The sequence below is a fragment of the Suricata suricatta genome, chromosome 10 (assembly GCF_006229205.1).
Source record: "Suricata suricatta isolate VVHF042 chromosome 10, meerkat_22Aug2017_6uvM2_HiC, whole genome shotgun sequence".
NCBI lineage: Eukaryota > Metazoa > Chordata > Mammalia > Carnivora > Herpestidae > Suricata > Suricata suricatta.
In genome coordinates, this window is record NC_043709.1 from 34600171 (window position 1) to 34623192 (window position 23022).

At 37.6% G+C, this 23022-nt stretch overlaps 1 protein-coding gene across 1 annotated transcript in view; it reads right to left on the minus strand.

Moving 5' to 3' along the window:
* The window catches only part of TMTC2 (transmembrane O-mannosyltransferase targeting cadherins 2), a 400088-nt gene that overhangs the window by 35921 nt on the left and 341145 nt on the right, over positions 1-23022 (minus strand). The window contains exon 11 of the mRNA XM_029955395.1: positions 21243-21306. Within this exon, the coding sequence (XP_029811255.1) occupies positions 21243-21306 (64 nt within the window). The remainder of the gene's footprint in view (positions 1-21242; positions 21307-23022) is intronic.

Sequence of the window (23022 nt, forward strand, 5' to 3'; positions counted from 1 at the left end):
TCCTCTCAAACTGTGGCACTGTTTTATTAATTAAGTTTATTTAATATCCTAAATCCTTTGTTGCCATTTCAACAAACTCCACCGCATCTTCTTCAGGAATAGATTCCATCTCAAGAAACTACTTTGTTTGTTCATCTAAGGAGCAACTCCTCATCTATTCAAGTTTTATCATGAGATTGCAGCAATTCAGTTAGGTGTTAAGGCTCCACTTCTATTTCTAGTTCCCTTGCTCTGTGTCCACCACATCTGCAGTTACTTCCTCCACGAGTCTTGACTCTCAGACTCAACTATGAGGGTTGCAATCACCTTTTTCCAAACTCCTAGTACTGTTGACATTTTAACCTCTTCTCAAGAATCACAATGTTCTGAATGGTATTTAGAATCGCGAGTCCTCTCCATAAAGTTTTTAATGTACACTTCCCAGATTCATCAGAGGAATCACTATCTATGGCAAATATATAGCCTTATGAAATGTGTTTCTTAAATAATAAGACTTGAACATTGAAACTACTCCTTGATCTATAGGCTGCAGAATGGATACTGTGTTAGGAGGCATGAAAACAACATTAATCTCACTGTACATCTCCATCAGAGCTCTTGGTGACCAAGTACATTATCAATCAGCAGTAATATTTTAAAAGAATTTTTTTCCAGAAGCAGATTTCAACAGGGGACCTAAAATATTCAGTAAACCATGCTGTAAACAGATGTGCTGTCATCCAGACTTGTTCCATTTATACAAACCAGCAAAGTAGATTTAGTATAATTGTTTTTATACTTTAATGTTTATTTATTTATTTTGAGAGACAGAGAGAGTGAGAGTAAGCAGGGGAGAGGCAGAGAGAGAGGAGAGAGAGAATTCTGAAGGTGCAGAGCCTGACACGGAACTCGAACTCAGGAAGTGTGAGGTCATGACCTGAGCCAAAATCAAGAGTTGGATGCTCCACTGACTGAGTCACTCAGTTGCCCCTCAATTTAGTACAATTCTTAATGGACTTCGGATTTTCATAATGGTCAAACATTGGCTACTACCTAAAGTCATCAACCATATTAGCCACTGACAAGAGAATCAGCCTGTCCTTTGAAGCTTTGAAACCAGCCATTGACTTCTCCTCTCTATTTATGAAAGCTCTCTATGGCATGATGTTTCCTCCATGCAGCAAGTTTGTTATTTAGTGCAGTCACCTTCATTTACTATCTTAGCCAGACTTTCTAGAAAACTTGTTGCCACGTCTACGTCAGCACTTGTTATTTCACCTTACACTTTTACGACTAGGAGATGGCTTCTTTCTCAACTGTCAGAGGCTAACCTTGGCCAACCAGCAGCTTCCTCACCTCTCTCAGCCTTCATAGAATTGAAGAGAGTTAGGGGCTTGCTCTGGCTTGGTTTTGGCCTAAAGGAATGTTGTGGCAGGTTTGATATTCTGTCCAGACCACTAGTACTTTCTCTATATTAACAATAAAGCTGCTTACTTTCTTATCATTTGTGTTCACTGGAGTAGCACCTTTAATATTTTTCAATGACTTTTCCACTGCATTTACAACTTGGCTAACTCACCAAGAAACCTAGCTTCCAGTCTATCTCAGAGGCTTTCAAGAAACCTTCCAGTATATATAATAGAAATATATATAAAACCACACACACACACACACACACACACACACACTATAATCAATTTTCACTTCTGATTTAAAGAGAAAGATGTAGGACTCTTCCTTTCACTTGAACACTAAAGACCACGGTGGGTTATTAATTAGCGCCATTTCAATACTGCTGTATCTCAGGAAATAGACTTAAGGAGAGGGAAAGACGGAGGAATGGTCAGTGGAGCAGTCAGAGCACATACATTTATTGATTAAATTCACCATCTGATATGGGAAGAGTTCATGAAGCCCCAAGACAGTTTCGATAATAAAATCAAAGATCACTGACACAGATCACCAAAAAAAATGATAATGACAAGTCTGAAATATTGTGAGACTCTCCAAAATGTGATTGAGACATGAATTGAGCAAATGCTTTTGGAAAAATGGCACCAATAGACTCTGAAATATTGTTGAGACTTTCCAAAATGTGACAAGAGACATGAATTGAGCAAAGGCTTTTGGAAAAATGGCAGCACTGACACAGACTTCCCATTTGTTACAAAAAAAAAAAAAAAAAAAAAAAAAAGCCACAACAGTGGAGTACAATTAAGTGAAGGGCAATAAAATGAGTGTATGCTTGTATAGTGAAAGCATACATGAGCAGATGTTTCAGAAGAGCACAAGTTAGGAAGTACACATGAGGAAGCAATCCAAAGCCTGATTATTATCACTTGGATTTTAAAAACTGAGATGATAATGCTGATGACAGCTAACCTGTACAGCACACATTACGTTTCAGGCACTGTTTTAAAGGCTTAAAATTCAGTAATTCACTGGACTCTCAAAATTATTTTACTATTAGTAAAATATAGGATTTTACTATTAGTACTATTAGTGACCTATGCTACAGAACAGGAAATTAAAAGAGAGGTTAAACTACAAACCCAAGATTGCATACTAAGTGGCTTCGATGCAACTGGATGATGGAAGCAATGCCAATCTAGAACCAAACAGCCTTTAAACCAATGATCCACAATCTTCTTTTTTTAATTTATTTTTGAGAGACAGACAGCATGAGTGAGAATGAGCACAAACAGGGTGGGGGTTGGAGTAAGAAAGAGAGGGAAATATAGAATCTGAAGCAGGCTCTAGGCTCTGAGCTGTCCGCACAGAGACTGACGTGGGCCTCAACCTCAGGAACTGAACTGTGAGATTATGCCCTGACCAGAAGTCTTATGCTTAATGGACCAAGCCAACCAAGGCGCTCCAAGTGGTCCACAGTTTTACTACACATTAGAATCACTGAGCGAGCTTTAAACACTAGGGTGATGGGCTCCATCTTTGACCGATTAAAATCAGAGTATCTGGCATGACCCGGGGCTCAGTATATTACAAGAGCCTTCTTGGTGACTCTAATACAGCTAGGGCTGAGCCACACAGTATTTCACAAAGGCAAGACTAGCATTTTTATTCTCAACAAATAACATTTGGGCTCAAGGTCAATGACAGGAGGCAGACTTTAAAAAACACACAATAGTAAATAAAAGAACTAACTATACCACTATTGCCTTTGCTGTGGTAGAAAATTTATTAGCATTGATTGTAAGCAAGAGAATTATAGATAACTTAAAACAAAGACTCCCAGAGTGGATATAGAATCTTGGGTTTATTTAATGAATGTCAAATCAACTTTCTTATCAGTTTTAATTGGATAGTAAATTCACACTACTGTTTCCAGGAACAGTTCAGGAATACCATATTACGGGAGGTCTTGCAGTATCTTTTGTTAATTGAGCTCAAACAGATGGTTAATTTCTAAAATGTTAATTTCTTTCTGTGGGTTCTATTTTTTGCTGCCACTTTATTTTTTTCTTTAAGTTTTTAATTTTAACTCCCGTACAGTTAACATCTAATGTTATACAAGTTTCAGGTGTATAATACAGTGATTCAACAATTCTATACTGTGCCACTTTATTTTTGACAGACACAGAGGGCAATATTTTCAAGGCGGACATACAAAACATTCCTCTCGATTCAAGTAAATACACGCCACTATTTTCCCACTGCTTTATGAATAGGATTTCAAACAAATAAAGTTCCAAAGAGAAGTCTAGGATGTTAAACTGTTTGTAGTACGATGGAAACTGTGACCATAATTAAAAAACTATGCTCCTACCATGGCAAATAAAAAGGCTATGAGGAAATGACTAGGTAGATCAAGGCTAATGCTTGGCAAACCTTATCTGTTGGGGAGAATGAGGTTAAATACTAACTCCATTAAGGTATTTTTCTCAAAGGCATAGTTTAAAAAATGTAATTGCATTCCTCATCCCCATTCCCCTTATTTTAGTTTTTTTCAGTCAGTAGAACTCAATAGCACATGTAAATGGTGGAGGGGGCTAAGATTGAGTGCTCTTTTCTAGAGATGGGGTGTTAATTCAATGACCCTATTAAAATAAAAACATCACAACCAAACCCACATAGGAGGTGCAGCAACACTCTGACCCTTGTTTCCTGGCCCACCAGGCTCCCCACTGGCCCAGTCACACTAAAGAGTCTGGGAAAAGATACCCTTCCTGGAAAGCATGCATACTGGTTTAGGTACTTTGTTATTTTCATCTTTCCAATTATTTCAAGTCAGTTTTCTTAAGGTGCAGGCTACCTCTCATTTAGAGACTATGGCTTTTCTCTCTTATGGTTGACACAAAATCACTGATTCACAGGGCTGTGGCTGGTAGGGCTCCGGCACACTTTCCCTTTCAATGTGGTACCTCCCAGGCGTTTCTGCCATTTTCTTTCTCACTGGTGTTTTTGTTCTATTGTGGCTACAGCTATACAAACAGTCACCCACAGACAATAGCACAGGGAACAAAAGTATAAAATGTGGGTTTTGTTTTTCTCCTTGTAAAACTGACTGATAGGGAGGAAAACTTTTTAGCTCATTATTCATCTTAGTTTTTTTCATGTATTCTTATGTTCAGCATTGCAATATATCTGTCATTTTTTAACAAGAAATCTTTTCTAGGGTAAATTACCTGTTGGGAGGGAGATACGCCCTTTTAAGGGGTACATTTTTTGAAAACCAAGGGCAGGTTTTCAGTCAAATTATAAATCAGCTTCTACCTTATTATTTTGTGTTTTTCAGAGTAAAGGCCTATGAAGGATGCATGCCATCAGGCCAAGCAAAGACATTTAAGAGTTATACTGCTTTTTTTACGTAATAAATAACAAATGTATTTTATTTGGAAACACAGAGCACTGTAGCAGTTGTCCTAATGGTTTATATATGTTTATTCTATCAGGTTGCTTCTACCATGGGCCGAGTCTTACAATTTGAATGTCTGAACACTTAATAAGAGGCCTTAGTAGGACCTGAGTGATTGCTCCCAGTTCACTGTGATCAGTCTCCTGATACCCCAGGAGAGACTGCGAGAACCGAGAGATGCTGAGGGATGTGTGACAGGGACAGAGAAGATTTCAAGGTTCCACATTCACTGACAGTTAAAAACCAACGTCATCCATGAAAACCTCTTAAGAACCACTCCAATGGCTCTTAAGCTACCGTACAACCTCTCAATGTGCTCTTGGCAGTCTTGTGTTTTGGTTTTATTTCCAGCATTGTAAAAGACCGCCGTGCTTTGTGCTGAGCAGCCCATGCTGTGGTCGGCTTGCATTTAGAGGCCAAGTTTTATTGGGGGAGAGGAGGATGCACACAACACGTTTAAAACACCAGAACCACACTCAGTGCTGCAAGACGTCCACAGTGTGAAAGGACAGGAAGCCGGAACAGGCTGAGAGGACTCAAGCCTCGCGTGAATTCCTTCACGATACTGACTGAACACTGACTGTTCCAGGCACCAGCCTATACCCTGGGGAAAGCACAGTACAGAGAATAAAATCCCTGCCATCGCAGACCTCATGTTCTAGGAAGCAGAGACAGATAATGCTAATATAGAGGGAAATATATGCACTGTGGATGATGATAAGCACCAAGGGGGGAAAAAAGTACAGCAGGATAAGAGACAGGGCACGTCAGGGGTGCACGAGTGTTTCATACTGGGCAGGAAGGAAAGTCTCACTGATATAAGGCACTACCCAAGTAGGTTTTAAAGACGGCACCTGAATAAGCCTCCTACTATCTGGAGGGAAAAAATGGCGGCAGGAGGAAAAAGTGAGTATAAATGTCCTGAGGAAGGAGGATCCTTGAGCCTGAGGTGGGCAACGCCAACCTGCTCCTGGTCTCAATAGCCTGGCAAGTGGAACTGATGGCTCTATTTAAAATTACTTTATGTTAAAAATACACAGATTCTGTAATGTAAATAATTTAGCACTTCTTATGGACAAGGCAGCATTCTAAGTGCTTTATATGTATTGTTAAATCTTCACAACAAAGCCCCTGAGGTAGTTATTATTACCTCCATTTACAGAGTAAGCATATGACGGCTAGCAACATAAGCAACATATTCTAGATGCCAGAGCCAGGGGTGGTGAAGTCTGATTTACGATGCACACCTTTTGATTCCAGAGACCAAACTGCTAACGCTGTATTGCTTAGCCGGGCATGGAATAAGACATGATTCGACTAGGAGCTCCCTGCCATAGACTGTTCTTCGGAAACCAGTGAAGGCATTGAGGAACGCTATTTATAGCAATGCCTAGTAAAGAGACAAATCTCATGTGCTGTACATGTCTTTATACATGCAGGGAGGCAAAAACCACAGTTTCTTTTGGGGCGCCTGGGTGGCTTAGTAGGTTAAGCCTCTGACTTCGGCTCAGGTTATGACCTCACGTTCGTGGGTTCGAGCCCCACGTCAGGCTCTGTGCTGACAGCTTGGAGCCTGGAGCCTGCTTCTGATTCTGTGTCTTTCTTTCTCTCTGCCCCTCCCCTTCTCATGCTCTCTCTATCAAAAATAAATAAGACATTAAAAAAAAAACCCAAAGAACAAAGTTTCTCTGTGAAATATCATGCTGGGAATATGCAACTTTCTGTCTTTCTTTCTTTGCTGCCATATCATGGGTTCAGAATACAGTTGATGTCTAAACATTTAGTAAATTTTGATGCTCTTAATACACATGAAATATACATTCATTATTAAGATTTACACTTTTGAAATACAATATATAAAGGCTAAATCGTAGCTATTCCTAACAACATATTAAAATTTTAAAAACTGGTATATGTTTCATTACACCAAAGACCAAGGTTCAGTTAGCATTATGCATCATTGTTTTCAAAACTTTTAGTTCAACATAGGCCTTCAAAAGTTGCAGTAACAAATTGTCCTTTGATTATCAAACTTCAGTGATGGTATGTATCATACTGTTTTGTCAGTACCCCTGCTTTCACCAAGTGACCCTGACTTGCTCTGTGGCTACTGATGTCACCCATCTTCCAGCGCTTTGGTTATTCCCAAAGGCTAGCATGTTCTAGTATGTACATGTGGTGCTAAAACATGAGATGTTTGAAGGGGCAACAAATTTCCATTAAAGCAGAGTTGAAAATTCAAGCGAAGTTTTAAAGAGAATTGAGCTATGGGTGCCTGGATGACTCAGTAGGTTAAGCATCTGGTTCTTGATTTGGGCTCAGGTGATGATTTCAAGGTTTGTCAGATTGAGCCCCAAGTCAGGCACCATGGAGCCTACTTGGGATTTTCTCTCCCTCCCCTTCTCTCTCTCTCTCAAAATAAATAAATAAACATTAAGAAAAAAAGAACTGAGTCATATATTTTCATGCTGTACTTCCTACCACATAAACATCTTCACCATATCCAACAACTTCAATTTAGATATATGAGAGAAATACTAAAATTATTTAAATTAATATTAAGGATGAAAACATCGATTCTGAATTACGTAAAAAAAAGCTTTTTGCTGTAACAGTCTACTAATATAACTTTATCCAACAGCTTAAAAATCAACAATTCATTTAGCATATTTCTAGGCATGTTATTTTTTTCTTTCGAAGGACTATTTTAAAAAAAATGTATATTGCTTTGTTGATGTGTAGGGAAGTTTTAGATCCCTACGCATTTAAACATTTTGTGCTATATTTAAACATTCTGAACTGAACAAGAAATCACAATAACCTTGTTATACAACCTTTTTCTTAACTATATCTCCAGATCATAATAAACATACAGAGTAGAAATAAAATCAAATCTGATATGATGCACCCCTGTTATTCTACCACAACTCTCATTTAAAAATCAAATTCAATAATAGCAAAACTTCCTAAGGAAACTGCAAGGTAAGTAGGAACCTATTATCCAAAGTGTCTGGCCTTCCAAATCTTAAAATAACATTTCACTAAATCATTTGCTTGCTTCAGTTTTTCTAAGGACTTATTAAGGAAAAGTAAGTAAACTTCTTTACAAGAAAATGAGCAGCATATTTACTGTGACTGTATGAGTCAGTCAAGGGCAAAGTAATCAATATATTTCAAGCAATACAAAATAGTAACTTATTTGCTTTGTTTCTTGAAGTTCCTAAATGGGCTCTGAACACACAACATGACAAGGTGATTGAGTTCATGCATTTTTAGGCACTTGTATAATCTGTAGAAGATGCAAACTTTCAAGCCTCATAACCTAGATAAACAATGCATGAAAAAATTAAGGAACAATTAAATGCTAAGTCTACATCTGCTATTATCTCTGAGATGGGAGGGATCACAACATCTGTTTTTCTTTATATCCCTAGAGCCTATTTTAGAAACTGACATATAATAGGCACTCTGCTTCTCTACATTTAAAGTCTCTACCATTTCACGTTTCCAGTGATTCTCCAACTGGGATCTATAGACCCTGTGATGTGGGGTGGATATAAGCATATGTTGAAGGGTCTGTGAATTAACCTTAAGAATTTGTTGATTTTGCTAAACAGCATTTCTCCTCAAAATGATTAATATACAAACATTCTAGACAATTTGAATGATTACCTTTTAAATAAGAACTGTCCTCTGGTTTCAGTGTCTAGGATTTCATTTGTGATCATTATTGGATTTTTGGATAGGTAATTTTACACAAGAAGCAAAAGTTAAGAACACAGATCCTGAAAGCAGACTGTCTGGCTTTGTATTCTGGTTTGATGACTCGCTGTGTCATCAACTGGACAAGTTATACTGCCTTGGTATCCCCATTTACAAAAATGCAGTAGAGCTGAACTTTGAATGTTTAACTAGTGTAGATGTAGTCAGGCTTATATTTCCTAATGTTAAAAAAATAAAATTTTCTGGTGGCCAATCATGTTTATTCTCTACAAGATTTTTTTAATTTCTTTTTTATGTTTTGATTATTTTTGAGACAGAGCATGAGCAGAAGGGGCAGAGAGAGAGGGAGACACAGAATTGGAAGCAGGCTCCAGGCTCTGAGCTGTTGTCAGCAAGAGCCCGACGCGGGGCTTGAAACCACGAACGTGAGATCATAACCTGAGCCGAAGTTGGAGGCTTAACCTACTGAGCCACCCAGGAGCCCCTATTCTCTACAAGTTTTAAAGACATTTTTTTTAATAATTCATAATAGATTTACACTTGGATATAAAGCCACTTATCAACTTTTAAACCTTTCAATATTATTACTCCCATTCAGGGGAGTGCTATTTTTTTTTTTACGTCATTAGATGTGAATGAAAAAGGTTTTTAATTTCTAAACATGAAGATGGAGTTTATACACATTTAAATGTAAATAAAAGGTTTAAAGGAATGATAGGATAGTATAGTGCTTAGGGTATAATCCATCATCTGCTCTTTATAAAAGTTCCCTAGAAGCAGGAAATAATTGGGAGGTACTGTGCTAATTAGCACACTGTAAAATAAAATGAGGGGTGCCTGGGTGGCTCAGTCGGTTAAGCCTCTGACTTCAGCTCAGGTCAGATCTCACATTCGTGGGTTCGAGCCCTGCGTCAGGCTCTGTGCTGACAGCTAGCTCAGAGCCTGGAGCCTGGTTCAGATTCTGTGTCTCCGTCTCTCTCTGCCCCTCCCCCTCTCATGCTCTGTCTCTCTCTGTATCAAAAATAAATAAAACATTAAAAAAATTTAAAATAAAATGATAGTGTCATATTATTTAATGAAGAGAAAACTCAGCGTATGCACATGTCTATAGTAAAGATTTCCAAGACTAATTAAAGTGCTTAATTCTCCTTGGGTAGCAAAATAATTCCATCCTTAAGACCAGTGGAATCTGCTGCTCTCTATACCAGTTTAATAATGCTACGTCATGCTGAGTGAAATAAGTCAGTCAGAGAAGGACAGATACCGTATGTTTTCACTCATACGTGGATCTTGAGAAACTTAACAGAAGACCATGGGGGAAAGAAAGGGAAAAAAAAAATTGTTACAAACATGGAGGGAGGGAGGCAAACCATAATAGACTCTTAAATACAGAGAACAAACTGAGGGTGGATGGTGGGGTGGGGGAGAGGGGAAAATGGGTGATGGGCATTGAGGAGGGCACTTGTTGAGAGGAGCCCTGGGTATTGTATGCAAGTGATAAGCCAGGGGAATCTCAAAACCAAGAGCACACTTTACAAACTATATGTTAGCCAATTTGACAATAAATTATATTTTAAAAATGAGGTATTAAAGTGGAAACAACTAACTAATTATAGCTGAGAAGTTATAAGTCACTTTTTAAAGTTACTTTTTGAGAAGGAAAGAAAGAGCAGGCATGCACGTGGGCACGTGAGTGGGGAGGGGCAGAGAAAGAGGGAGAGAGAGAATCTCAAGCAGGTTCCATGCTGAAAGCAAGATCATGACCTGAGCCAAAATCAAGAATCTGATGATTAACTGACTGAGCCACTAAGGCATCCCAAGAAGTCATAAATTCTTAAAACAAATCTCTATTTCCATAAGAAAATTAAATTAAAATGATGTCCATGTATTTTGAATTTAAGTAAACTGTAGAAATACATGTTAAAAATCCTATGGTCTTTTATTAGTTTCATACTGTTATTTTTCCAAATAGTTTTTTTTTGTAATGTCTGGAATCATTTTAATAATGCAACTAATCATGGATGAAGATTTATCAACCTATATTATGGATTTAGTTTATTGCTAATAGTTTATTAGCTGATTTGCTGATAGTCTGATGGCACAGTTGTGGTTACAAGTGAAAGCACAGCCAGTGAAACAGAAATAACCTAGGATTACATAAATTTAACAAATATTATAACTCTTTCAGAAAAGATAGCTGAACTTTGTTAAGAAAAAGAGAAAACCATCATTGGTTTCTGGAATTATAGTGGAAAATACACTATATATATTTAAGAGAAATTATTCATCTCATAGAATACTAAGTCATAATACATGTTGAGGATTTTCAGGTGTTTGTTTTAGTGGGTTTACTAGTATTATATAAACAACCAATGAAAATTATACATGGAATCAAGAAATAAACTAGCAGAAAGGATTCCATAGAGAAGATTCAGCTGTCTCTCTTTTTCTAATGTTTATTTATTATGAGAGAGAGTGAGAGCATGAGCAGGGAAGCGGCCAAGAGACAGAGGGGAAAAAAAAATCCCAAGAAGGATCCTCGGTCAGTGCAGAGACCAAAGTGGGGGTCAATCTCATGACTGTGAGATCATGACCTGAGCTGAAATCAAGAGTCAGTGTTTGACCTACTTAGACACCCAGGCACTCCTGAGCTTTTTTGATCAAATACTTCAATAGATAAGGACAGAGTGCTTTAATTGAACAGTAAGGAAAAAAAATGAACAGCAGTAGTAATAATGTTTCACATCCATTCTAAGAACTTGTTGACATCTGTCACACCACCCCTTCAAAAACCCAGTTGATTATTTCTGCACATAATTTAAGCACTAATTTTTTTTAGTTATGAAATGTTAAAAGTAGCTTATATATATTATTTGGTAAATCAGTCTAACAAATATTTTCAATATGACTTCTCTTTAAAATTCAGCATTCCTAAACTGAACAAGTTACTTTTCAGATGAGATCTATTAAATCACCGAGTGACCATTTCAAACTCTTTCTTGTCATGAAATCTCTAATGACATCCCTTTTACCCTCTTTAACTTGCTATTTACTCTTCAAAATCAAAATGTACATATGTTGTAAAGCTGCATTTCTGGGTGTTATTTCATGTGGGGAGCAGCAAAGATCTCAGCTGCTTGGCCATTTGCTAGCCGGATTTGTCACTCCCAGAGGGGAGTTGCAAAAATAGGCAGGGGAGCGCCACTCCGTGTCAGAGAAGCCAGAAGACCAAAGATCAACCGCCTGCAGGCAGGGTAGCATCAGCCCCTCAGGCGCTGTGCTAGAACACTTTGGTCTGGTTCCTCTTTTACTCCAGCCTTAATCCCTTAACCCTGTTTCCTAGCAACTGACCTAGGTCAGCTGCCTTGTTTTCCCGCCTTGAAACCTTTATAAGAGACAGTTTTCTGAATAAAGCTCTCTCTTTTGCCTGATCGGAGAACCGTGAGTTGTGTCTCTACTCTCTGTGCGTCCCTTTTCCTGCCCTTTCTCTCCCTCCCTCAGGAAAAGAACCCACGAGGACTCTCTGCCTGCTGGTCGGGGTGGACGAGTCAGGTACCGCCGAACGCCAGGACCTGGCTTAGGTTAAGACAATTGGCCCTCAACGCGGGGCTCAGTGGAGGAACGTGGACCCGGCCTCCGGGTTAAGACAATTTCAGTGGAGATCATTTAAGAAAGTGAAAACAAACAAAAACAAACAAATAAACAAAATGGAACTAAAAGCCAGAGAGGAACAGTAAGTAGTGATCAAATAAGAATCTCCTATTCTCGACAGTTTTTGATGTAACCACAATGTAGGTTCAGGGTAGCTTCTAAAAATCTTGAGTATCACAGTAACCATTCATTGGCACTTGATATTCAGGAAATAGCAGCTGATTATAAGACACAGACTGAAAAACTGTGTAGCATACACATTTTCCCCCTCTTAAAGATGTCACTTTTTAGCTCTATTCCAAGATTTCTTAGCAAAAATTATATTATGGCAAGCTATTTGAATAAATTCTTCTCAAGTGACAAAAAGAAACTCTTGATTCTGGTATTATCCAGTGATAGGAAATTTAGCATTTATACAACTGGGTCTGGGAGAATGTCGTCCATGATGAAAACATCTCTCCATGACCAAAAGAGATAGGTTCCTCTGAGCCCTCTTTTTGACGAGGCCTCACCCTTGGGCCTTGTCTAAAGCTTACCTAGTCCAGCTACAGCAAAAATCTTCCTAAGGTGATTTAGTGGGAATCTCCCCACCCTTGATATCTGATCAAGTTCTTTATCCTCCACGTCTGTTGGCTATATATCCCATGTCTTCACTGTCTGTGAGGTGGAACCTGATCTCCCCTCGTTGTGATAGTCTTGGCACGAATCACAACCTTAGCCTTGCTTACCTTTTAAAATAAGTGTTAGTAATTTTTTTTTCTTTAACAAGGCATAGGACTTGTAGGGGAAATCAATCTACCAACTCACCAATTTTTCAGAATCCGCCCAACTTTTACTTATCTTTAGGGTGACATATAGTTTTACCTGCAGATATAAGGAGAGCTCTGCCAGATACCAAGGTGTTCAGAGTAGGGAAAACAAAAGGAAACAAAAAAGGGAGGTGAAATGTTACAGGAACTTTAGAAGAGGGAGGGAATAAAGATTCATACATAAACACAGCTTTTGGTTAATGTTTCAGTTTATATTTAGAAAAACATAGCCCCATAAGACCAGCCAAGGATCAGAAACATAAATGCCTAAAAGGATAATACAAACGGGGAAAACCAGCTGTCAAAAGGGATATGAAGAAAGTGGTGAGTGGGGTGGGGGAAGGGCACATCCTTCTGATGGTGGCACCTCCAAGGCCACCTAGCTGATACTCCCAAGTAGGAATGTGGGCCAGTGTGGTTAGATTAGCTGAGTTTTCTCCAAAAACCCCAGGAATCCAGTTACTCTGGAGAAGGAACTAAAAGTGATTTTAGTGTGTGGTCCCACAATTCAAACAATTACAGTTATAAATCCATGCAAAGGAGACCCCCACAAAGAAATGTGAGTAAAAATAAACATGCTTGGAATCAGAGAACATAATTAAGTGGAATTTCCCAAAGGTTTTGATGTTCCTCAACCCAAAGTACTCAAGCTGATTTTCTTCATAGTCAAGAGCCACTTAAATTCCTGCCTCACACCTCCCCAGCACCCATCCTTTTCTGGTTGTGATTCTGAAACACACACACAGTGCATATACACACATTCAGAAAGTAACGTTTAAAGATGACTGCATATGGATTGTGATGAATAACAATGCCCCAAGTATGGAAAACATTAGCTCAACTATGTGACCTGGGTGAAAACTACCCCATGCCAACAGTTAATAAACAAGTGGATTGTAACCAATCATCTTTGTCTTCTAAACATGAAGATTTACATAAGATAATAAACAGAAAAAAAAGTAGCAACCACTTCAGAAATACATTTTCTTTTTGGTTTATCTAATATATTCAGAACAGAAGCATAAAAAACAGACTACCATATAAGTAGAGAGAGGTCAATGTAACAAAAACTAGACTTTGCAATTTCTGAGGTGAACACAGCTGCACCTTGTAAATAATTTGGGAAGAAGACCTACAGTTGAAAGGAGTTTGAAGATAGACATGGGTGGGACAAGACTAAAATTGATCCTGGTGTAACTGAAGCTATCAGGGGAAGTGAGCATCTATCTTGCTGAAATTAGACAAGATTTAGATCTCTTATTTCTCCCGATGTGTGCATAAATATACATATCAATGTGATGAAGCCTGTTTATGAACTGAAGCAGAAGAAGGGTTTGTTGACTTAATTGCGTACCTGGGAATAAACAACAGTCTCATTTCAGTGATAGCTCTGGGCCCACTTAATAAAACCAGGTAAAATGTGGGGGGAAACCAATGGCAATTTCTCTCTTGACTGAAACCAGTTTATTCTGGATTTGTCAACTTACCTCATTCCATTCTCTAGCTATAAATATAGAGATGTAGTTGAAGCTGAAATAACTAGTGAGAGTGGGAAATGTATGTGCCATATAAAAACACATTTACTCATGAAGTCAATCTGGTGATTCTGGGGTCCATGTATTATTAATGTTTGAAAGTCAACAGACACATGGTATATAATTTTACCACATCACAGAAGCTTGTGGAAACTTTTGGAAGAGGCCATATGGTTCTTCCTCCATTTACAGGCAGAAATGTGGTTTAACTGCTTCACAGACAAATTATTATTAACCCCCCCCTTTCCCCCCAAAAAGCGACAATCTCAGTAATTTCCTCCCCCCAAAATCCCTTATGTGGTCAAATCTGAATCTGTCCTGTTTAACTTAATTTCATGGTCTCTTGTTCTAATTAGTGTGGTAGAATATCTTTTCCATCAGTAACCATGTAACTTGAAATATTTTCTATCTCTTCCATCAGTATAGTCCAAATAATTAATTCTTAATCTGCACCCCCTCGATCTCAGCCTTAGCAGTTATTTTTACTGAATAGCCATCTCCTCTTACCCTCCTTCTCACCCCACATTTACCATAAAAAGGGTAGACCAAATTGAAAGTAATACATTGTAGAATATGTTGACCATACATCTTATAACACAACTACAACTCTCTTATGTAGTAAGCTCATTTCTTTGAATCCCATATTTCTCATTTTATCTTTTGACATATAATCATTGCTAAAAGGCCCATATGGATAACACTGGCTTTGATTTTATAATAACGCTTTGAAATAACTTATGTTCTAAATGCCTAGAAAAGGTATAACGTATGTATGTAATTTTCTATTTGAAAATCTGATCCTTGGAACAGATTCTCCTTTAATTCATATATAGTAACTACACATGATAGAACATTTATAAACTATTATACACGTTAGAGAGATAAACAATGAATATAACATCTAGCATAGAAGTCGGAGAGGTTGAATCAAAATAAGAAATAATCTGCCAGTGATTTCACAACTTCATTTAAAATTATCACACAATGACAAATGGCTTAATGACATATCTCACAAAACTATTCTTCTATTGACATTTATCACATATAGATATGCCAGACTTGTATCAGTTACTACCTACTGTGCACCTCAGCATCCACAGGTCTTTGACCTCAAATTCTCTTTCCACAGGATTAGCAGACAAGCAAATAACTGATAACTATTTCTAAATTCATCCACCCGCCCCTTTTATATCTTCAGTCTACTTTCTCTTCAGTCCTTGGGGAGAAAATGATCTTTGAGGATCTTTGGTATTTCCTTTGCTCTATCCTCTACTTGGAGACATTTTTATTCTCTAATATTTAAACACACACATCTCAACTTCTACCTTTAATATTTAATAAATATATACTTAATATTTTTTGGTATTTCCCTGTCTTTTTGATTTACCTCCAAACTTAATATTTTTTAGATTTCCTCTGTCTCTTTGATTTACCTCCAAACTTACTTCCAGAATAATTTTCCATTCCCATAACATTACAAATTTCTGCCCACATCACCCGCACAAAACTGTACGAGGAAGCCAATGGCATCAGTAGGCATTCCTAGTCTTTGTTTTCCTTTACCTTTAGCAGCACTGAAAATTGCCCATTAATACAGATTTCTATGTTCTGTCACTGTCTCATGTCTTCTTTTCATACAGTCCAAATGTAGAGATTCCCAGGGATTTGAAATTGTCACTCTTCTACTTTTGTACATCTTTTCCTCAGTGATCTTACCTACCTCTTTGGTACCTTCTCCTTTTGGAAAATGACTCCCACATCTCTAGTCCTAACTGAGGCCTTTTCCCCAACTGCCTACTTGATAGGAATGTCCCATGGACAATTATAATATCCTACCCTTTACTCAGAACCCGCTGGGTCCACACTTAACCTTTTTTTTTTTTCTTGAAATAAACACACGCCTAGGACTACCCTATTTCTGTTCAGGGTATTTCTTTTTCCTTCCTCCAAACTACCTATATTCAAAATTTTAGAACATTCATTGGGCTAACTAATTTTCCTACTCACATCCCATCAAATAATCTATTTACTTCTCCTGCATATTCTTTTCCATTCCGCTGTGTTTCTGTACTTTTGGATTATACCTTCTGCTGAAACTATTACAATGACCTTTTTATTGGTTTTCCAAAGATGGCACATTTCAACTCTACTTTTCCAAATGCAACCCACATTCTTCATTACATCATATAAATGGCTATCCTAAATTATGACTTTCATTATGTCATCCTGTTCAACATGATTCTGGAATACAAACTCCTAATTCTTGGTATGGTATTCAATGCCTTTCATCTGGTTTTATTTTCATTTCCAGTTCTATCTTCCCCTATTCTTCCTCTCTGCCCCCAAGCCGGGACTTACTATTTCTTGTGCCTCGTTCATGTTTTCTCATCAATATGTCCTTATTCATGCATATGCCTCCACTTGCCAGAATTCTCTCTTTTCTCCTCTTCCTGCTAAAATCTTTGCCTATAAACATCCTATCATTTCATGATTCTTTAAGTTTCCTATTCTGACTCAATGCCTTCTAGGACAAGTACAGCTGAAAGTAATTTCTCTCTCCTGAACACTTTCTAGCACTACCTTATATCACTCACAAAGTACTTATTTTACAGTGTTATGCACTGCCCTGACTGTGAGGATCTGGATCCAAGTGCCTCCTCCATTGCCTCCCGACACGAGATAGTATATTTCTCAAGGTCGGGGTTAATTTTTCATAACTGAGATCCTACTGCACTTGGCATCATCTTACTCAAAGCTGGAACTTGATAAAAAATAAATGAATTCAAACTAAAAACAATTACATCCAGAAAAAATACATGATATTTAGACTTGATCACTAGTAATTACCTTTTTCTAACTTCTAGTTTGCTAAAATTAGCCAAGTACAAGGGGATGACTTTGTACTATGCAAATTCCCCATTCTTCACATTAGAAAAAAATTAAAAATCCCATAAGTTAATGCAGAATTTGGCTTAATTCCCACAGGAGGAACAAAACTACTTCATTTAAATGTTCCCCCTAGTCTTCAAGTGTCAGCATTTTTTAATGTGCATAAATGAGAGAGAAGACACAGGGTTGTCTTTTTAAAGTAACCTGCACACAGAGATCAGTTTTATTTACACAAATGAAAAACTAAGAGTGGAAAAACTTAAAATGGCTAGTTTGGTAAAGAGTTTCCCCATTATAAAAATGTTTTAATGTAGTATGAGGTTTAATTTTAGATTATTCCCTCCTACTGCCCTCAAAATCAAGTAAGTAGGATTAAAAAAATTTAATCGTGCTGTTTTGGTAACAAAATGTAACTGTACACTCTAGTAAATGACAATGCACTGAGTATCTCCGATGAAGAGACAATATCATAATTTAACACAAAATCGTGTGTGCCTGCTAATTTACACTTTTATTAATTTATAACTTGATCACTGGATTCTCTGTACATAAAACATCCCAAGAAATCAGTTAACAATTTTAAAGCCAATTGTAGGAAAAAAATATATGGCTTCTGTAGAATAGAAGCGAATAAAGAAATTCATCCTGGAACATACTGAAGAAACGGAATAGGTGTTTTATTTAGAGAGAAATACATCCCACAAAGATCACAATCTTTTTAATATGATGATAGTAGTGGCAGGACACAGGGTTGCAGCTACATATTTTACTCTGTACACTCATGATCTGACATGAGCATTCCTAAAACGCCCACAGGGTCCCCTGCATACAGCCACTGATTGTTATAGTTGGACATTCAAACAACAGAAGAAAATGCCCTTTGAAAAATAAGATTAGATTACTGTGTAGACAAGAAAAATAGAAAAGACAGTGAAACCACTTATAGAGAAGGGGAATGGAGGTCTGTTTACCATGTCCTCTTATAAGCAGGGAACTGAAATTTATTAAGTCAAAGCACAGAAATAACATAGAATGTTTTCAGGACAAAGAGAATAACAGCTATGGTCAAGATAAATGTTAAATGGATGCCTTAATTTGGATCAGATGCCAACCGCTAATAAATCATTATGTGGACTATTGTTTTAATAGGTCTCCTTGGTTCAGAACACAAACTTATATATTATTGCCAATGTCTTTATCAGTCTTGCCATAGTGGCATCTTACCTAGATTACATACAGAAAACCAAAACACAATTCAGAAAACAGATTAGGGGAAGACCACATCTGTTGACCTACAACTATAACATCATTTACTTAATGTTAAGCTTGAACTTCCTATTCTATCTGAATCCATAAAACTTAACTTATTGCTACCAGATAAAGGAAACAGCATTTGAATAAATGCATTTTTCAAAAACAGTCTGTAGCATGTTCATGAAGAAACTTTTTGGGGTTTCAGGAAAAATGGCTTTAAGTTGGGAGATTAAATATTGATTTTATGATTTGGCTGGCCATTTAAAATAAACAAGCTCATGAGTCTGCTTAAATCTGGGATGCCTCAGCATCTTTTTCATTTTTTTAGGTCAGGTCAGATAGCTCAGATAGCTCTTTTCTCATTAATCCATTATAATGTGCTGAAGGGGACCATTTGATCAACTACTTAACCAAAATAAAAGTGACTGATACTCAATGTGTAAAGGTTGAACTTACCATCATCATTTTTATGTAATTGTGGGCATTATATTAATCCTTATGAAGTGAACAACAAAGAAAGGAAAAACAAAAAGTCCTGATTCTCATCTTCAATTGAAGTTATAACTCAAGATTTCATATTCACCCCTTAGAAGTGCTATATAGAGATGCCTGGGTGGCTCAGCTGATTAAGCAGCTGACTTGGGCTCAGTCATGATCTCAAAGTTCATGAGTTTGAGCCCTGCAAAGCGCTCTGTGCTGACAGCTCAGAGCCTGTGTCTCCCTCTTTCTCTGCCCCTTCACTGCTCACGCGCTCTCTCTCTCTCTCTCTCTCAAAAATAAGTAAACATCAAGAAAATAATAACAACAATAGCATCTCAGGCATTCACAAAGCTTTGCCTCCTGCCTGTCTCTCCATGTACCTCCTAACTTCCTTTTCTTGCTCCATTTTTCTCCAGAACATTTATCACTATCTGGTGCCATATTTACTAAGTTTTCTGCTTCATCTCCTCAGCCTAAATTGTAAGCTTCTAATGGGCAGGAACTCTGGTCAATTTTGTCCATTGCTGTGCTTTCAGTGCCTGGAATAGTGCTTGGCACTAACAGGTACTCAGTAAATATTTACTGAATACATAATTGAGAAAATCACTATTTTTTTTTTTTTTTTTTTTTTGGTTTCCTAGTCTTTTGGTTTGCATTTCCTAAGACATAAATGCATTTTTCCAGCAAGCTTTCTCTTAGGCACAGAGTGCCCTGGGTTATAATGGGATCCTACTTATCAGCTGTGATACTCAGTGAGTTACTAATTTCTCTGAGCTTCAGCAGAATGGGGACCACAGATGTATCTGTGGGTTGTTGTAAGAAATGAATGAAGTACTTATCACGATGCCTGACACATAATCAGAGTTTAATAAATTTCATCTGTTATTGTTCTTGCCCTTACAACTACTAAATTATTTTCTTCTGTTGCAAAGAGCTCACTGATTCTTAAAGTACCTCATAATTAATAAAACTGGGGACATGGATATTGAAGGCTAAGATTACATGTGGTTGTATCTGCTGAAAAAAAGTAAAAGGTACTCCCTCTGTGGTAGCATTCAGGGAATAGTAATCCTCCTCTTTGGTGCTCCCACAGGACTATATATACCTCTGCTTAGGAACTGCCACATTGTATTTCAACTAGTTGATTATGTTCCATCTTCTCTGCTACATTATGTAGTCTTTTAGGGAATGAAATCAAATCTCTGTATCCTATCACAAAGCAGGCACTCTATAGCTGTTTGCCCAACGAATGAGTTACTGTATAAAAATGAGGCTTATCCCACTATTTGTAGTCACATCACACATGCACTTTCATTGCTGTTTCAAAATTACATTTCTCAATAGATAGTCTAGATCTGGAGAGTAAGGGGAGGTTTTAGTGTTGGAGGGAGATGCAGAGCAGGGTATATGAGAATAAAAGCAACGCGCTGGAGGTCAGTGATGTGCGGCGAATAAAAAAGGGCTTAGAAGACAGATATAAAACCAGTTCTTATTTCCTCATAAATGGTTACTCTATTTCAATAGTAATGATCTAATTTATATCCATCCCACTTTATGGAAGTGTGACTACTCAGGGAAAAATTCTAATAAAAACATACTTGATAAAGTTGACAAGTACAGTTATTAGAAATGAGGACCACGGAATAGGAAAGAGGCATGGTCTGAGGTTTGAGTGTATGTAAAGATCAAAAAAAGCTTATAATGTTAGGAAGTCCTTAGGTATTAAACACTGCAGCAGCAAGAACACTTTCAAGGAACTAATTTTAAAAGCCAACCAGATGACAGAAGTATTTAATAATTCTAAAACCTGTATTCAAATGATAAAACTGTATGGTGCTTTACACAGGATAGAAAACAGCAATTTGTGCCTCTGTAAAAAGAAAGAGGCCGGAGACCGGCAGATTTCATTGTTGAATTAGCCATTTAGTGAGTATCAGGAATAAGAAATCAGAGAGAAAAAGCACAGCATCACGAGACTTCTCTATCTAAAGCTATCACATGCGTGAAACTATCCCTTTGAGTAACGTTTCTCATTAGCCAAGTACTTACATTAGGTCTTAGTCTGGCCGCCAGATCATAATACTTCTCAGCTGCTTCATTGAGGCTAGCCTGCCTGTTAAAGATTTAAAAAAAAATAACAACTATATCATTTATTTTAAAATTGCATAGAGGTGAACAGAATCATTATGCAGCAAGATAATATTAACTTTTAAAAATATTACAATCATACCTATCAAACCTTAAGTTGCTTAAGCAGAAAAAGTACGTTAAATTGAACACAGGCAATGTACTTATTGTCTTAAGGCATTATAAATAGTATTTCAACATAATCCTATTCAGTAGGTATTATTAGTGTAAATTTACATATTATGGATTAGAAATGTTATTCTTCTTTTCTAATCTAACACAGATAATGTTATCGGGTTGGGATTCTCCATCTTCAACATGGTATCTCAGAAAAATCTCAAGTTTTTAAAACAAAATATCCATAAAGGTTTATATCATCTAGAAATACATTTTCTTTCCAATTTAGGAGGGGAATTGTGTGTAGCCTACAGGGAAAGAAAAAAAAAAGTCCAGATTCTTCCTCTCCTGGCTCTCTGTAGCAGGGTAGGCACATGACATAGTCTTAGCTAACTGTGTGCTCTTGCTCGGGACTTTCGTTTCGGAATGAGAGACAGAAGATGAAGAATGGCTAGAATTCTTTGACAATGTAGAAGCAATAAGCGATCTCTCGGTCAGACTCCTCCTGTAAACAGCTGCTACTGCATGTCCTACTTCTTCACCTTTCAGGGACTACCTTGTCTACTGCTGATTCAAGCTATGTTCTCCAGCCTGCAGAGAATTCTGTAGTACCCACACCCTTCAAATAGCCAGTTCATCTTGACTAACACCTAATACCATAAGTGGTGCAGTTGACGTGTACAATAAGATACACTGAATTTTGCTGGTAAGTTTATGCATTGTCTATTCTTGCAATTCAAAGGAGACCCCTAGGGTCAGCCAGCGGGTCTCTCGGAGGAGAAATCAAATGTCAGGGTTCTGAGGAAGCTTAGCCAATTGGCCATCAAAGCATAGTTTGTTTTTCAATCATGTCATGTTGTTTCAGAAAACCTTAAAGATGATAGGTAATAAGAGCTAGAAGCTCTTGCTGTCACACTGTAATCTGGTAACTGTATTTGAAGAAATGCTATAGATGAATGTCAAATTCAATTTCAGATGATGCATATAGCACACTGACGATGTAAACAGTAGTAATAAACATCTTTGGGTCTGACGTTAAACTGGTGTAGTCTCTTCTGAAACTGTTCAGAAGCTTCTGATGGAATGTAATGGAATAATACTCAGCCATAAAAAAGAATGAGATCTTGTCATTTGCAACAACACGGATGGATCTAGAGGGTAAAATGCCAAGTGAAATAAACCAGAGTGAGAAAGATGAATGGAATTTAAGAAACAAAACAAAGAAAAAAGAGGTAAAACAACCCCTCACAGACTCTTTTTTAAAATGTTTATTTATTTACCTTGACAGAGAGAGAGCGAGAAAGAGTATAAGCAGGGGGAAGGGCAGAGAGAGAAGGGGAGAGAGAATTCCAAGAATGTTCTGCACTGTCAGTGGAGAGCTGGACATGGGCTCAAACTCACAAAACATGAGATCATGACCCAAGTCAAAAAAAGAGAGTGGAACACTTAACCAAATGAGCCACTCAAGCCACCTCTAATACAGACTCTTTGTTTGTTTTCTTTCATAGTTTATTGTCAGCTTGGTTTCCATATACACCCAGTGCTCATCCCCACAAGTGCCCTCCTCCATTCCCATCACCCTCTT